Genomic DNA, 18268 nt, shown 5'->3' on the forward strand with positions numbered 1-18268 from the left:
TGTATGTATGTGCACATTCATATACATGTGTCTTTGAGTCTGTGCTAGTATACACACATGCACACACATTACTTGACAACCGGTGCTGGTTTGTTTACGTCCTTGTAACTAAGCAGCTCAGCAAAAATGGCCAATGGAGTAAGTATCAGACTTTTAAATCTCAATCAAGATGAATTTTAGACTGTGTTGTTTTGTTTAATTCTGTTCTGTTATTTTTGTTGTTCCTTTGGGAAGGGATCCTTCAGTAATAATTTCTCTATTTATTCTGTAGATTTGGAAAAGATTGTCAGACAATGGAATAAAAACAGCAGCTCTCTATCCTGGAAGTAATGTACTGAGTAAGTTCCTCATTCATTCATTCATACATATATACACGCACAAAAACAATATAAATATATTTATATATATATATATATATATATATATATATATATATATATATATATATATGGCCCAGTGGTTAGGGCAGCAGACTCATGGTCGTAGGATCGTGGTTCCGATTACCAGACCGGGCGTTGTGAGTGTTTATTGAGCGAAAACACCTAAAGCTCCACAAGGCTCCAGGAGGAGGTGGTTGCAAACCCTGCTGTACTCTTTCACTCTTTCTTCCTGTTTCTGTTGTAACTGTATTTCAAAGGGCCAGCCTTGTCACACTCTGTGTCACGCTGAATCTCCCTGAGGACTATGTTAAGGGTACACGTGTCTGTGGAGTGCTCAGCCATTTTGCATGTTAATAAATGAGCTGTGACATTACTGGTGCCAAGCTGTATCGACCTTTGCCTTTCCCTTGGATAACATCGGTGGCATGGAAATGGGATGCTGGTATGCATGGGCAACTGCTGAAAAGTTCCTGGCTTTAAGGGTATTGGGAAAGGCCTGGTTGGAGGCTCAACATTCCCAATTCTTTTACAGGGCTTACAAAAACTGAAAGACTGATGCAATAAGTGTGTGAATCTGAGAGGGGAACACATGGAATAAAATCTAAATAACTGATCCTCCTGTATTTCCTTTTGCCCAAAGCCAGGAACATTTCAGCCCTCTCCCCCACCCCCACCCCCACCCCACCCACACCCCACCCCACCCACCCACACCCACACAAACACCTCATATATACATAAACACACACTACTTACTTTTCACCTTTATTTTCTTGCAGAATATCACCCAGATAATTATGAGAAATATAATCCGTGAGTATTTTATTTGCATGTTTGTTGTATTTTTGTCCTATGTATTTGTTACCCCTATGAATCCTATGTTTGCTGTTAACACAACGTTTCAGCTGATATACCCTCCAGCCTTCATCAGGTGTCTTGCAGAAATTTTGAACCTGGGTTCTCATTCCTAAGTTATTTTACAATGTTGTTGTTATTGTTGTTATTATTATTATTATTATTATTATTCAGGTTACTGCCTGGAATCGAGCTTGGAATCTTGAGGTTAGTAGCCTGTGCTCTTAACCACTACACCCACAGGCATATGGCATAGTGGTTAAGAGTGCGGGCTACTAACCCCAAGATTCCAAGTTCGATTCCAGGCAGTGACCTGAATGATGATAATAATAATAATAATAATAATAATAATAATAATAACATCGAAAAATACCTTAGGAATGAGAACCCAGGTTCGAAATTTCCCCAAGATACCTGATGAAGGCTGGAGGGTATATCAGCCAAAATGTTGTGTTAACAACAAACAAGATATGGACAAATATCTGTCAAATGTAAATAATGTAAATGATACTGATATTTACTCATTTCAGAAATTCAACCAAAATTCAATGCAAACTTCTTGTTTCTATTTCCAGGGTGAAATCTTTTGAAGATAATATGGATAAAGCTGTTGCATGGATTAAAAATGGAGTGAGATTTGTTGCTCTTTATTTTGAACAACCAGATGAATCAGGTCACAGACGTGGACCTAATTCAGCAAAGGTTTGTTGAAACAGGTTTTATAAGAGATTTGTTTCATTAATTTTTTTTTTTTTTTTTTTTTGTCACATGTCCATCCTGAATTTTTTAAGTTTGTGTTTGAGCAAAACTCTGGTGAAAGGCATTTTAGTTTACGATCATACTTTATTTTTTGTATAACAAAGACAAGTTTGACCAGTTATATCTTTATTTTCCATTTTTTAATGTGGTTTGAGAGGAATTTGGTTGGTGTTTTTAGCAGGTCATTTGTCTGCCTTAAGAGTCCCTGTATGCAGTCAGATTTTTTTTCTTTGTAAATTCAGGCTCTGTTGATTACATCATCTTCATCATCATCATCATCATACATCTGTTTTCGATGCTGGCATGAGTTGGATGGTTTGACAGGAGCTGACAAACCAGGGAGCTGCACCAGGCTCCAGTCGTCTGTTTCGAAAAGGTTTCTATGGCTGGATACTCTTCATTAATAGCAACCACTTTACAGAGTGTACTGGATTTTTTTTACATGGCACCAGCACAGGTGCTTTCATGTGGCACCACCAAAGGTGTTTTCGTGTGACACCAGTACAGGCACCTTCATGTGACACCAGCACCGGTGCTTTTATGTTGCACCAACACAGTTGCTTTCATGTGGCACCATCATGGGTGCTTTCATGTGGCACTAACACAGCTGCTTTCATGTGGCACCAGCACAGGTGCTTTTGATGTGGAAACAAGAAATATAAATAATTTCTACAGTTTAAAGCTTGATGAACGTTTGACTTTCATAAGGAAAAAAATACAAAGCATTCATTTGACTAAAACCCTTCAAAGCAATACTCCAGCATGGCCTTAGTCTAATGACGACAACAAGTAAAAGATAAAAGATTAAAAAGATATATTGCTTATTTGAAGTAAATTAATTTTGTCATAACTTGAGTTCGTTTGGTGACAGTTCAAGAGATTGTATTTGAATATTTCATATAATCAAGAAGATTCATTTTGCATATGGCTATCATTTTCCTTGGTTAGTCATTAGACAATATTCTGCTAGAGTGTTATCTCATTGTTTAATGTCAGGTTGCTTTCCTTTGTTAATTTGTTGGTCACTTTGTTTTTGCTGATTGATTTCATTGTTAGATCCGGTTTCTTTAAATTGTTAATCATTTTCATTTGTCATTTTGCTTTCACTGGTTGATTTCATTATTGTTTCTAGTTTGTCTAAATTATTATTCTGTTGGTGTCAGCTTGGACTTTGTGACAAGTCTTTCACATGTCACTAAATATTAGTACTTTGGTGTCATGCTGTTTTTCAGTTTGAGCTGTATCTAGTTTCTCTAAATTATTCCATTGAAGTCAGCTTTGACTGTGTTTGTGTTTTATCATATATTGCTAAATATCCTTCTGATGGAATGTTATGACACTCTTATTTTCAGAGGACAGTTTGTTGGTTCTTAGGTTTTCATCTCAGAGCAATGTCTTATATCTTTTTCCATTGGTTATAACATTGTATATTTATGATGTATTCCCTGTTGTTATTACATCATCAGATGTTTACAATGTATGCATTTGAGAACTGTTTTTAAAAATGAATATCACCTTATTTCTCCTGTCAGATAAGATATTTATCTGTGATTATGCTATGCTTTTCAGCAATAGACAGTAATATGTCTTGGGATCATTAATGCAATTGGTTATTCTGCCCACTTTATATCATATCTATATTCTTCTCATTTAGATCCCAAATGTGCTTCAATAAAAATGTTGTGTTCTTTTGTAAGCAAGTGTACATGTGCTCCACATCTGGCCTTGAATGTAGTATTTGTTGCTCCATTATAAATTTTGTCAGCTTTCTCTCTTGCATATATATATATATATCTATGAAATCAAGTTCCTAGACAAATATTTATAAACCCAAAATATATATTTTTAACTTTTCAGGTTGTTAAGGCTCTACAAACAATTGATAGTGTTATTGGAGTATTGATGGACGAATTATTCGAAGAAAGACTTGAGAATTGTATTGACATCGTCATTGTAGCAGATCATGGTGAGTTTTCCCAATTATCAAAAGCATCTGAAATTATTCCTTAACTGATTATTATCATGCAAATGCATCATTAAATCAGTACGAGTTAAATTTTGTGACTGTATGTGCATTTATAGATTTGAACCAATATCCAAGCAGGAAACTCAAAAGAGGGCAGCAGTGTTGAACTCCTTCCTTCACCAAAAGCCAATGACATAAGATTGGCCATTTAAAAGTGATAACACTAGTGGTACCCCAGCATGGCCACAACCTTAGGGCTGAAACATATAAAAGACTAAAAGATATATATATATAGTGTAGGCCCTGATTATGCTGAAAATTGGTGTATTTCTAATGCAGCACTCATCCTGAATGCATTTAAAAATCCAAAGTCCACTGGTGCAGAAACCCCAGGAATATCACTGGTAAAAGCAACGTGTAAGTCTTATAAAAAGTAACATATAATACAAGGGAGAAGACAGAATGAATAATAGCACAACTTTATATTTAGTTACAATTGTTTCAGTAACTCTTTGCATGTAAATCATTCCATGTGAAAATGATATATGTAGGTGTGGTTGATTATAGTGGAGCAGGACTTCATCAGTTGATACAAATGAAGTCATGCATTTTTAAATTATGCGACAAACATGTAATTTGTGTCATTATATGGGTAGAATACATAACAATGAGAACATAAATAATAATGACGGTGATTATGAAAAATGGATAAAACACACATACATGGTGGCTGTCAGCTCATAGATGAGTTTGACCATCACTGACAAATTATCTTATCCCAATGACCATGCAGAAACTTAAAGTCAATAATAGCTTGTATGGCACCTACAAAGCCAAACAGTCCAGAAAGAAAGAAGTTAGAGCAAGATATCCAGCTTCACAATGTGGTAGGGGTTATTTCTTCCTTCTCCTCCTCCAAGAAAGATGTCTAAACAAAATTAGGGAGTTCTTACTCCTAGCTGTTGGTAGGCCATTAGCTCTATTGTTTTTCATCCTGTAAGATGTCCTTTCCAAACAAGGCTTGGTGTAGGGTTGCCAGGTTAGTTGCTGACAGCCCAAATATGCAACAGGCTGTACAGGGTTACATATTACTAGTAGCACTAAAAGTGAATTCACACACACACACACACACACACACACACACACACATTCACACACATACACACACACATATGAGGTGAGGGTGCAGTTTATAGCTATTAATAAGCTATAACTGATCCACTGCCTGTCATTTCCTGGACACTAACCTTTATCACGTTTTTTTATATTTAATTCTCATTACTTCCAGGTATGACGGATATTTCCCTAGAACGAGTTATTCAGCTCTCTAACATTCTAAACAAGACAGCTCTTAAGCAAGTAATGTCTATTGGCTCTTTAGTGAGAATCTCAACCAAGTACAAAATGGAATTTAATAAAATAGAGATTTTCACCAATGAAACAAGTAAGTTAAGATTATCTTAAATCATTTTATTTTTTTTTCTCCTGCCTGATCCATTCCTGTTATGACTATCATAAGAATGATAGCTTTCTAACTCATTCTCTGTCACCTGTTGGCAATGACTTCTGCCATCTTTGTCTTTGTAATGTTTTAGTCAGAAGAAGTGCAGAATGCATGATCTTTCTCAGAGTTTCCAAGACATCGTTCATTTGTTTTTTGGTTCAAGATTTTTAGGGGTTGGGATTCACATGGGCAAAATAGTAAATTGAGGGTGGGGGCCAAGGTAGTATTTTAGGAGTTCATGAAAAAATTTTTTTGTTTTAGGTGTGTATATTACAAGAAGCCGCTGGTTGTCTTTCTTAAATGCTTTACATAATTGAACATGTTTCCAGCCCCTGAAACATGTTCCCTCAGAGAATGAAATTGCAAGCCTACATGAGTGAACACACGAAAAACAAAATAGTGGTTGGCGTTAGGAAGGGCATCCAGTTGTAGAAACTCTGCCAAATCAGATTGGAGCCTGGTGTTGCCATCCGGTTTCACCAGTCCTCAGTCAAATCGTCCAACCCATGCTAGCATGGAAAGCAGACGTTAAACGATGATGATGATGATGATGATGATGATGATGTATCTATAAAAGCTAGTTTTACAACATCCAGTGGTTATGAGGTTCCATCAGAAAAAAATCAGAATCAAACAGGATCCATAGGTAAAAACATGGTCAAGAACCACTGCTTTAGCATTTAATCTGGCCACATTCAGTCCCCTGTTTTACATTCAGACCAACCAGATCTGGCCTCTCACATTTAACCTACAATGTCATTCTTAAAAAATAAACAGTCACATCATTGAAATTTCAAAGCTAGAAGATAATGCATGATTCATTCAGAGCAGTTTGAAGAAATAAGTGAATGCTAAAGGTCCAAAGAATTGATACTAACTTTAATACCTCTTTGTCAAGATTTACTCTCTGAACAAATTTGTCCCTTTCAATATATAAGAAAATTCCCCAAAAAGAAAGAATAATTACATCAGGGTTTTTTTGTTTTTTTTTCTTACTTACAGAAGATAAAGTTTCTGAAAAAGAGTTGTTATCTGACCTGAAGTGTCAAAGTCCATACATGAATGTTTATGCCAAAAGATATTTGCCCAAAGTTCTTCACTATGCTAATAACATAAGAATTGAAGATGTGATTATTCTACCAGAAGACAAATGGTCTGTTGTAAAGTAAGTGTTCTTTTGTTGCACAGTGTGTGTGCGTGTGTTGCGTGGTCAGTGATTCAGCCAGATGGTTCTGGTTGAGTTATAATTTGCTAAGCCCTAAAAAAAATGTTGAGATGATGATGATGTTGTTTTTTAACACAAGCTCAGTCCTAATCAAGCAGACTTGTGATCAGAGGTGTTCCAGTCATGGCCATTTCCCCTTTTTGTACATAAAGCATTACATTTGAGGGATGACTGGCAATATGTGGTTCATGAGAAGACCTGCCCACCTTGACAGAACTGAGCTCTGGTACCACTGTTCATGTGTGTGTGTGTGTGTGTGCATGTGTGTGTGTGTGTGCGTGTGTGTGTGTGTGTAAGGCAAGCTGGCAGAATCATTAGCCCACTGGGTGAAATGCTTTGCAGTATTTTGGCCAGCTTTACATTCTGAGTTCAAATTCTGCCAAGGTCAGTTTTGCCTTTCATCCTTTTGGAATCGATAAAATACCTGTTAAAGTACTGGAGTCGATGTAATCAACTAAACTACTCCTGGGCAAGAGTATAAAAACTGGGCCCCTTTGCCATGTCAAGTCAGTGTGGCAGAGTAGGCTCATCAATCCAGTATGATCTGAAGCTCAAATCCATGGCCTCCACATCAGAACGTGGTTGGTGGAGCGAATATGTTGAAACCTTCGTCTTGCAGTGAACTGAATATGGGCAATCCAATCCAATCCATATTTTCTTCAGGTCGAGTAGCCCATCATGCTCAAAAGGTCACTGAATAAAAGTTGTTTAAAGATATTGAATGAACCACCCATGTTTCCAGAGGTGAATTACCCAAACCACAAAGAATTCCTCTCAACACACGCCATGATGCTCCCCCACTACTTCTGCTCATGATCAGAGATGCACATATCGTCAGCCACTAAGGGACATGCTCAACTGGCTAAGGTGAAACAACTGCCAAGCAAATCTGTGGTATTGAGCAGAATATTTGCTGTAGGCCATCTTTTATACCACAACAAAACAATGTACATCATGATAACAATTCCAATCAGTTAAGATCAGAAGCCATGAGAGCCACTGCCTGAAACTGCATCAAGGCATTTTTTGTTGTTGTTGTTGTTGTTGTTATTGTTGTTATTGTTGTTGTTGTTGCATTTGTTGTTATAGCAATTTTACTTTGTTAACTTATGATGAAAGCAAACTGGCTTTAACTAAATTCTAGAATATGTGTGTTTGTGAGTCTGTCTCGGTTAATTAGTAAGGTTGTGGAAAGTAAAAAAAAAAAATGTAATTAAGTTTCTGACTGATGACTAATTATACTAATTTTCCAACTGTCCACTTTTTAGGTAGACTCTTGAATGGCTAATCATATTTATTTTTAGCAGCTTCACCACAATTATCTTATTGATGTTGGCAATCAATTTTTTTTTCTTTTTTAACTTTTCCAATATGAGAATAAAAGTTCGTGGAAGATTTTTGTAAATATTTTTTTTTTTTTCTATCATCATAAGTGCAGGTGTGGCATTGTGGCCATGTGGTTAAGAAGCTTGCTTTGCATCCATGTCATCTAAGGTTCAATCCCAATGCACAGCTTTGGTCAGCCTGATGTTCTGTGTATGTGTGTGTGTGTGTGTGTGTATGTATATATATATATATATATATATATATATATATATATCACATGATCAACCAGGTCACAGCATCACTGGTCACAATGCACTTAGATCATTTTAACCTTCAAATTCAGCCACCCTGCTGGGTAGATGAGCAGGCCAACATTCTCTCCTTCACAGGTTACCCATTTACAGCTTGGTGAACTGGAGCAGTTTGAAATGAAGTGTTAACTAAAATCTATTTCTTTTTCTCAGGGATTTATCTTTTTATACAGATAAAGGAAGCCATGGTTATGACAACCGATACAGAAACATGAGAGTAAGATTTTATCAATTTATTTTATTTTTAATCATAATGGAAGACACATTTTAACAATTCAATTATTTTAACTCTCAAAGACGGTTAGCTTCACATCAACATTTATTACTTGGTGTCAAAATTTTCATCAACCTGATCACTGACAAGAACTTTATCAGTGACATGGTCACATTTACTGTGATGAAAGTTTTGATACTAAATAATAAATGTTTAACCCTTTCGATACCAACCTAGCTGAGACCACTTCTGGCTTTGTAGTACAAATGTCTTGTTTTCATTAGTTTTGCTTTGAAATCTTCCACCAAACCTTAGTCACAATTTATGTTCCTAACAGTAGCTTTATGATAACTAAGTTATTTTACTAAATTCTTTGTTATATTTAAAATTAATGGAAAGAAACACAGAGCATCTCAAAATAAATATGGTAACGAAAGGGTTAAGTGAAGTTGACGAGTGTTTCTGAATGGCTAACATGTGTTGTCCATGTTGCAATCGCTTTGGTTTCAACTCATGGTCTCAGATTTAATAATTTACCTGGCATGTACACTTTTGTTCGTTTTAATTATGTTTTTTATCTTTTCTCTTTTACTGTCATTAGACTGTGGCCAAGCTGGGGCACTGCCTTCAAGAATTTTTAGTCAAATGAATCAAACTCAGTACATTTTTTTTTTAATGCCTGGTACTTATTCTATCAGACTCTTTTGCCAAACTGCTAAGTCATGGGGATGTAAATGCACCAATACCAGCTGTCAAGCGATGGTGGGGGACAGTCACAAACACAGAGACACACACTCATATATATATACATATATATATATATACATATATATATATATATGCACACACACACACACACACATATATCTCAGTGATATCTCCTATGGAATTTAAAGTCATTGGAGTTTAAACATACTGAAACTACACTGAGTATGGTCTCCATGGCTGATGAGAGGATCTCTGTGTTTATTTGCCCTTTGTCCTTTTCTGTTAATCATTTCTATATTCTATTTCAATCTTTCATGTGTGTGTGTGTGTGTATATTTATATAATGTATCATTTTATATTAAACAACAGAGCTTATTCCTTGCTTATGGGCCAGATTTCAAACAAAATTTGACAATCAAACCTTTTGAAAATATTGAACTTTATAATCTGTTTACTGGTGAGTAATTGCTGATTTTCTTTCTTTTTTTTTTTGTTCTATTCCCATATTTTGTTCATATCTTTAAATAATAAATATTGTATCAGTTACATTAAGCATTCCATATTTTCAAAAGACACAGGTATGGTTGTGCACAGGTGTAGGTATCTCTATGTATAGGTGCAGGCATATCAATGTTATATGAGTAGATGTGGCTGTGGCCCCAGGCCAACAAAGGCCTTGTAGATAGAAATTGAAAGAAGCTCATCTTATATATAAAAAGTCAAACAGCGTTTCAACTCTGTGTGAATATGTGTGTGTATGTGTGTATGTGTGTGCATGTACAAGGGAAGTATGTGAATGTATGTGAACATTGACAAGTGTATTAATTTGATTTACCATCCATATTTATATATAAAATACTAAAATTAGCCATCATTTTTGATGGTACAGGGCCAGCCAGTTGATTTTACATTTATCGATATCCATGTAATAGAAAAATTGAATGAGAAAATAAAAATAATTTCTCTCTACTTCTTTCTTCAGATATCTTCAATGTTACCGGAGCTCCAAACAACGGAACAGTGGGCCGTTTAGATAGCATCTTAAATTCCCCACCAATAAGAAACAAACAGAGTCTGATGGACCAATATATCAAAACACCTTTCAATATGTCTCTTGTGATGTTGCAGCAATTTCTTCAAGATAACGATTGTCCTAACTCTCCAGTATTCGGCAAAATGGTAAATATACTTCTACCTAATGTACCAAAGTAATCGTGTGTTAACAAATAAATATACAATTTTATAAACCCTGGATATATAACTTTAAACTGCATCTGGTAGTGGGTCCCTGGTTTGGCAATTCTAGAGTTTTGAGAAGTGTGGAACTACTTTTTTGTTACTATTCTTCAAGGAGAACTGTGTAAAGAAGTGCTGATCTCTAACTGTGGAGGGAACCTGTGGAAGAGGTAGACCTGGGAAGACATGGAATGAGGTGCTGAAACATGATCTTTGAATGTTGGACCTCATGGGGGCGATGACAAGTGACCAAGATCTTTGGCAATATGTTGCACTGGAAAAGATTCTTACAACACCTAAATGGTCACATGTTTTCAGAACTAATATCACAGCTTAATTTTAGGGCTCTTATGAGAACCAGGATTTAGTACTAGTTACGGGGACGTAAATACACCAGCATCGGTTGTCAAGTGATGGTGGAGGGGTAAACACAGACACATAAACACACACACACATAAATATATACATATATATATATATATATATATATATATGAGGGGTTTCTTTCAGTTTCTGTCCACCAAATCCACTCACAAGGCTTTGGTCAGCCCGAGGTTATAGTAGAAGACACTTGCCCAAAGTGCCACACAGTGGGACGGACTGAACCTGGAACCATGTGGTTGGGAAGCAAGCTTCTTACCACACAGCCACTCCTCTTTTTCCTTTTCTTTCTAGAATTAATTGCTTTGTTGTTTATTCTTGTTGTGATAAATAAATTAACAAAAAATAAGATTCACCTTTTCATTTGCAGGTGAAGGAATTATTTGTCTTACTGAATGACTCAAATAACTACACGGATTTTGAAGGGACCAAATCCTTTGGTCTGCCTGCATCCAACACAACGGCGTTACTCCTGCCTCATACTTCCCATGTGACTGTTTATGATTCTGGCCTCAAGCTTCCGACCTTTATTGCTACCACATTAACCAAGGAGAACAAGGTATGGGAATGTATGTGTTTGTGTGTGTGTGTGTGTGTTTGTGTATGTGTGTGTGTGTGTTTGTGTGTGTATTTGTGTGTGTATTTGTGTGTGTGTGTGTGTGTGTGTGAGTGTGTATGAGTGCATGTGTGTGTCAGTGTGTGTGTGAGTGTGTGTGTGTGTGAGTGAGTGTGTGAGTGTGTGTGTGAGTGTGTGTGTGTGTGCAAGGGATTGCCAGAAATGATAGAGCAGACAAATGCCTAGTGGTATTTCAGTTATGTCCCTTTAAACTCTATGTGTTAAATACCACAGAAGTCAACTTGGCCTTTCATTGTCCTGAGATAAATAACATAATGTACTAGTCATGTACTGGGGAGGAGGGGATAATAAAGAATAGAAATTAGAGCCCTAGTGCAAACATTAGAGATCAATATTATTAGAGATCAATATTATTAGAGATCAATATTATTTTTATAGTGGCAAGCTGACAAAAGCATTAGCATACCAAGAAGAATGCTTAGTGGTATTTTGTCTGTCTTTACGTTCTGAGTTCAAATTCCACCAAGGTCGACTTTGCCTTTCATCCTTTCAGGGTCGATAAAATAAGTCCCAGTTTAGCACTGGGGTCGATGTAATCGACTTACCCCTTCCTCTGAAATTGCTGGCCTTGTGCCAAAATGTGAAATCAATCAGAGCAGCAAGCTAGCAGAACCGTTAGCATTCTGAGCAAAATGCTTAACAGCATTGCATTTGTCTTTACGTTCTGAGTTCAAATTCCACCATGGTCAACTTTACTCTTTATCCTTTCAGGGTCAATAAAATAAGTCCCAGCTGAGCACTGGGGTTGACGTAATCAACTCATCCCCCCCTCCCCTGAAATTACCGACCTTCTGCCAAAATCCATATTTGCCAGTATAAATGTGTTTATCTTTTTCTCTTCCCACAGTTGAAGCAAAAGAGCTCTAAAGATGGCAGCTGTTTCATCCCTGATCCTAGATTAGCTGGTCAGTCAAAGTACCTTCCGAATTGTTCCCAGGAAGCTGCCACAATGGACAACTTAACTTGGATGAATTTGTATCCATCTGGTATAATCTTTCATCTTCGTTAATCATGATGATTGTTTCTGACAGGTCCTTATGGAAGAGTTGCCTGATGACTCTACCACTATGACCCTCACAGAAATAATGGGTAGACAGACAGACAGACAGACAGACAGACATATGTGTCTATGACTACATTACCTAATGTTCTCCTTTTCAAAAAATAACAGTTGATTTGAGGTTAAATTTGATTTCTAATTCGGTTGGGCAACTCCATTCAGACTCTCTCATTAGCTCAACATGAAAACAGTAGTGCTGATGGTATGATGGTGATGAAGATAACGATGAGGATGACAATTTTCTTGTTATTCTTTAATACTTTATGACTAATAAGTACCACTACATCACCTTTTTTCAATAGATAGCTATTATATGTGTTTTTCTGTAATTCCATAATTTAATACTTCTTGTGCAATCTTTTTCTAGATTTCATTACTGATGATAACAAGATTATTTTAAATCTGTCATCGAGCTGTATTCCTGTTCCATATAAATTTGTTTCTGGTAAGTTAACTCGAAAGCTATATTTCTTGAATATTTTTTTAAGTAATGTATTATAGACACAGGCATGGCTGTGTGCTTAAGAAGACTTAGTAATAACAAGAACCCTATAATGTAACCATTCTTGATAATATTCTCTCCATTACACTAAGATATTCACTCTGGTGGAATCAGGCAATTGGGCATAGCTGCTTGGAGGCTGACAAATTGGCATAGCTGACTGGGTGTTTACATGGAAATGATTACGTTTTAAGATTGAGGGTTCATAAATTGTAGGTATATTAATACTCTCTCTCACTCTCTCTTTCTCTTAACTCTTTCTCATAACTCCAACTAAAAACATTTGTCTCCCCTTACACACACTTCCTGTTTTGACACCACACTTCCTACTTAACACAAACTTTTAGCCCTTTTTTTAAACCTAACACAACTCTCAATTCTCATGCATCCTTATTTTTCCAACCATTATATACATGAATTGCCATTGAACTTCAAAAGCTCAAAGACAATATAATGTATTGGTATATTTATTTTTTTATATATTATTTTTTTTATATATTATTTTCTTCATTTTGTACTTCTTTGTAAAACACATTTTCATTCTCCTTCTTGAAAATTTGCTTCGCAACGAAAGCCGGTTAGAAATCTTTATTAAAATATACTTCCAGTTTAGCATTCTGCCTTATTCTTCATTTTCCTATTATTTCTCCTCGTGCGGTTAACACAACCCCACTATTTACTGACTTATATATATATATATATATACACACATATATATACACACGATGGGCTTCTTTCAGTTTCTGTCTACCAAATCCACTCACAAGGCTTTGGTCGGCCCGAGGCTATAGTAGAAGACACTTGCCCAAGATATCACGCAGTGGGACTGAACCCAGAACCATGTGGTTGGTAAGCAAGCTACTTACCACACAGCCACTCCTTATTATTGTTTTTGAATTTCTGCCTCAATAGCTGTCATCAGCACAACAATTGTCTGACCCAATCTGCAGTAGCCAAAGGACTTGGATTTATACAAAAGCATGTTGGACATATTTATAGTTTAGCTCATTTGCATTATTCAAACAAAACTGAGCGAAGCATCAATTTCAATACAAAATGATAGGGTAAAGACCTCCTTCAGTTGTGAATGACCATGGGATTGCACCTATGAAGTTCCCCTCCAAGGCACAAGTCCAGGCAAAGTTGTTTATGGAAGACCAGCAGTTGCCCATGCATACCAGCCTCCCTTCTCTACACCTTTGATGTTATTCAAGGGAAAAGCAAAGGTTGATACAGCTTGGCATCAGTGATGCTGCAACTCTTTTCTACAGCTGAGTGGACTGGAGCAACATGAAATAAAGAACACAACACACAGCCCGGTCCAAGAACTGAACTCACTACCTCATTACTGTGAGCCAAACACTCTGACCACTGAGCTATGCACCTTACTGGAGTTGATTTAATCCTGTGCCTCATCAAAAAGAATTAAATATTTATAACAAAATAGAGATGATGACTGAAATGGAAAAGTGTTTGTGAAACTCTTTCCTCTCTCTCACTATCACTGTCTGTCTCTCTCACTCTTACACACACAGTCTCTCACTCTCTCTCTCTTTCTCACACACACACACAGTCTCTCTCTCTCTCCTCACGAACATACACATAGTCTCTCTCTCTCTCTCTCTCTCCTCACGAACATACACATAGTCTCTCTCTCTCTCTCTCTCTCTCCTGTTTAATTTCCATTTTTGTTCACTTCATTTTCCATCCCTCAGGTAGTAACAAAAATGAGTACCGAAAAATACTTGAGTTAGTTCAGCCAACACCAACACATTTCTCTCTCTCTCTCTCTCTCTCTCTCTCTCTCTCTCTCTCTCTCTCCATTATTTTTTCTTTTTTTAAAAAAATATGCAAGAATTGGCTTCATTTCAAGTTAAACAAAAGATCAATATTTATAGCAATCCTAATTTCTACTTTTTTTTTTATATCTATATATTTTTAGATTTGTGGGATGAAGCATTAAACAAGATTTCTGAATGGTTGAACACTTACTCAGAGATCAATATGTTCAGTGGACCAATATTTGATTATAATTTTGATGGAAGAGCTGATGATCAAGAAACAATATGGAAGTAAGTTTTCATTCTGATATATTTAAAGGTGTCAAAATCCTGAAGAAAACATCTACAGGCTTACCTCAACTTACGTTGTTTCAAGTTCAGTCTTTTTCGACTTTAACCTCTTAACATATTATCCGATATATTTTCGTTCAGAGATGTCTAGCAAATATATATTTGAATGAAAATATATGTCCAATGTACTCTGAAGTGTCTGTCTCTTATTTTTAACCCAAAATACTTTGTTCGTGATGTTATTCCCGTTTTCTATCATTAACTATCATTTCTACCAGTAACTTTATACTTCAGTTGAGCACTTTGGCAAAACGAAGGCATGATTAACTTCTTAACATATTATCCCATATATTTTCATTCAGAGACGTCTAGTAAATATATATTTGAATGAAAATATATGTTCAATGTACTCTTTCTTTCACAACCTTGCTACTAAGCAGGTGATTAATCAGAATTAACACTAAATTTAAAAGAAAAAAAGAAAACAACATCAAAAGATGAAACATTTTACAGTTACTCCCTGTTTCAGCGAATCCAATGTATTGTGGATATTTTGCAATGAAGAATTGACAAATTGCTTTCAAAAATAATTTTATTTTTTCCAACGTCAGGTTTTCTCCTGAAACAGTTCCAACACACGTTTTCCTTGTACTTACTTCCTACAATCACTCAGAGTCTGACTTGCAAAACAGTGCAGCATACATCCTACCCACTGATCTTGGAAATCATTCATATTGCAGGGTAAGTTTTATCTCAGACAAAAGAAAGCATTGCTATTTTTGTTTTGATTATCTTTATTTTAGAGTAACATTAACCAGCCCTACTGGAGCAAACCTATGGCACAGAGGTAGCCTATTCAATTTTGGGCAATAGCCCATAGTCACTGCATATGCCCTAAATATGTTCATTGGTTTTTCTTGACTATGTCTTTAATGTATGCTGTAAAGTTTAACCCCTTAACCATTTAAACCAGTGATATCCAACCCAAATATTCCACCTGTTTTATGTTCAAATTGATCAGATCTAGCTTCTCACACCTAGCCTACAATGTCATTCTAAAAATATTCACATCATTGAAATCTCAAAGCTACAAGGTAATGCATGGTTAATTCAAAGCAATTCGAATAAATAAGCATTATATTTGGCAGAGTGATCTGACTGCTAAAGGGTTAAATGTGTATATATCAAGCGAACTGTTAGTTGTAGAGTTAACTTGTATAACCGAATGTGTAAAAGACAACGAATTACACACACTGTAACCTTAACACCTGTTCAACCACCAAGCTTTACACGCTGCCATGTACTATTTCTTGCTAATTTCAGTTACTGTTAAGATGTCATTGATATTTAACAGAGAAAAATTTGCGTCAGTATATTATCTAACTCAAGCAAACATTCAAAATGAATGTTAAAACAAGAATGAAACTTGAAATCTTGCAGAGGAAAAATGTGATGTGTCATTATGTATGAATATGCGCCCACCGATTTTTTTTTCCCTTAAATTCCAATATAACAGTAATCTACAACATCTGAAAGGTATTTGGAGGAAATATAAAAAAAAAAAATTACACGTATTCCCGATCGTGAGGAAACAATGTTGACTTGTGCGAATTATCCTCCTCTCCCCCTCTACTACGAAAAGCATTTCCGCCACAAATTTCTGCTTAATCAGAATCTACAACATCTGAAATGTATTTGTAGCAAATATTACTACAAAATGTCTTTCTGAAAGATAGGTAGGACATATTTAAATAGGTATACCGAAACCGGTGTTCGGTACAGAAAACAGGGGGAATAACTTTATATATTTTATAACTAAGTTCTCTCCCTTTGAATTCTATATCGTTGAGTATAAAATTTGTTTTTGTAGTGTTCCATGTTTATTTCTTTGCGTTTATAGTGACTGCCTAAATAAAATCGATATCTCTTAGTGCTCTTTGTGAGATTTTTTCTTCAACTATTAAGTGAGGGAATATAGCTGCGTGTTTAGGTTGTAATTTTTAATATATACAAATGGATCTAAATTTCTACGAACGTATTTTAAGTTTACAGCAGTATTTGAAATCAGAACATAAAGATGGACAAAATGCCACTAAGCATTTTCCCCCTGCATGCTAAAGATTCTGCCAGCTCATTCCTTTTGATACCAGCCTGCCTGAAACTGCCTCTGGCCCTGTAGTACAAATGTCTTGTTTTCATAAGTTTTGAATTAAAATCTTCCAATACACGTTCCTAACACTAGCTAAGATAACTAAGTTATTTTACTAAATTCTTTGTTATGCTTAAAATTAATTGAAAGAAACACAGCATCTGTACAGAAATATGATAACAAAAAGGTTTAATCATCTTAATAATATAATGATTTTTATACATATATTGTATTTTTCAATATTTATAATGGAACTTGGAGTTATATTGTTTTTGTTTTGTTTTTTTAACTTTACAGAAGCCATCCTGGATTCTACAGAATCATAAAGCCCGCATAAGAGATGTGGAATTATTAACCAACCTGGAATTCTTCCCTGATATGACATCTGAAAAAGCTGTTATTTCTAGAACTTCATTATAATTAACATAAAACATAGGACAAATCTCATACAGAAATATCAGGGAGTTTATTGAATAAATAATTTATTACTTTTCATGAAAATGGAAAAAAATATATACAGACATTAAAATGTGATTATTTTCTTAAAGAGAAAAGATGGATTTTTTGTTGTTGTTCATTAGGCATAAAAATTTAATTTTTATACTGTTAATTTGAATTCCTTCCAAAATATTATTAGCACTCATACATCCTTTACATCAGTAGTTCTCAACCAGGGTCCATATGGCCTCTGAGGGTCCATATAAGGTTTGTAGGGGGCTCTACACATACAAAATAGTAAATTGGAGATCCACATATTCTAAGGGCCTTGCGCAAAAATTTTGCTAGGTTTCTTTCTCTAACATTTCTAGGGTCCACCAGAATAAAATAGCAATCAAAGGGGTCCATAGATAAAATATGGTTCAGAGCCTCACATTTTACATAGTCCAACCTATACGAGTTAATGTGCGAGAAACAAAATAGGCATTTTCAAAGAAGTATTTTTAAATACACACACACACATACAGAGAGAGAAATGTATGTGTATG

At 35.6% G+C, this 18268-nt stretch overlaps 1 protein-coding gene across 4 annotated transcripts in view; it reads left to right on the forward strand.

Annotated features, from left to right (window-relative positions):
• LOC106870407 (uncharacterized) overlaps positions 1-17836 on the forward strand; it is a 267331-nt gene extending 249495 nt beyond the window's left edge. For 2 of the 4 annotated variants that reach the window (XM_089340572.1, XM_089340571.1), the window contains exons 41-55: positions 272-338; positions 1157-1190; positions 1808-1934; positions 3849-3957; positions 5246-5401; positions 6464-6626; positions 8477-8540; positions 9615-9702; positions 10228-10424; positions 11233-11421; positions 12347-12485; positions 12927-13004; positions 15004-15133; positions 15745-15874; positions 17580-17836. In XM_089340572.1, coding sequence (XP_089196698.1) covers positions 272-338; positions 1157-1190; positions 1808-1934; positions 3849-3957; positions 5246-5401; positions 6464-6626; positions 8477-8540; positions 9615-9702; positions 10228-10424; positions 11233-11421; positions 12347-12485; positions 12927-13004; positions 15004-15133; positions 15745-15874; positions 17580-17702 — 1794 coding nt within the window. In that variant the 3' untranslated portion in view covers positions 17703-17836. Of the gene's footprint in view, positions 1-271; positions 339-1156; positions 1191-1807; positions 1935-3848; positions 3958-5245; positions 5402-6463; positions 6627-8476; positions 8541-9614; positions 9703-10227; positions 10425-11232; positions 11422-12346; positions 12486-12926; positions 13005-13153; positions 13306-15003; positions 15134-15744; positions 15875-17579 lie in introns of those variants that run through there. The other 2 variants (XM_089340573.1, XM_089340574.1) reach the window with 2 other exon arrangements.
• The last annotated feature ends 432 nt before the right edge of the window (positions 17837-18268 follow it).

The sequence above is a fragment of the Octopus bimaculoides genome, chromosome 23 (genome assembly GCF_046866305.1).
Source record: "Octopus bimaculoides isolate indiv1 chromosome 23, ASM4686630v1, whole genome shotgun sequence".
Lineage (NCBI taxonomy): Eukaryota > Metazoa > Mollusca > Cephalopoda > Octopoda > Octopodidae > Octopus > Octopus bimaculoides.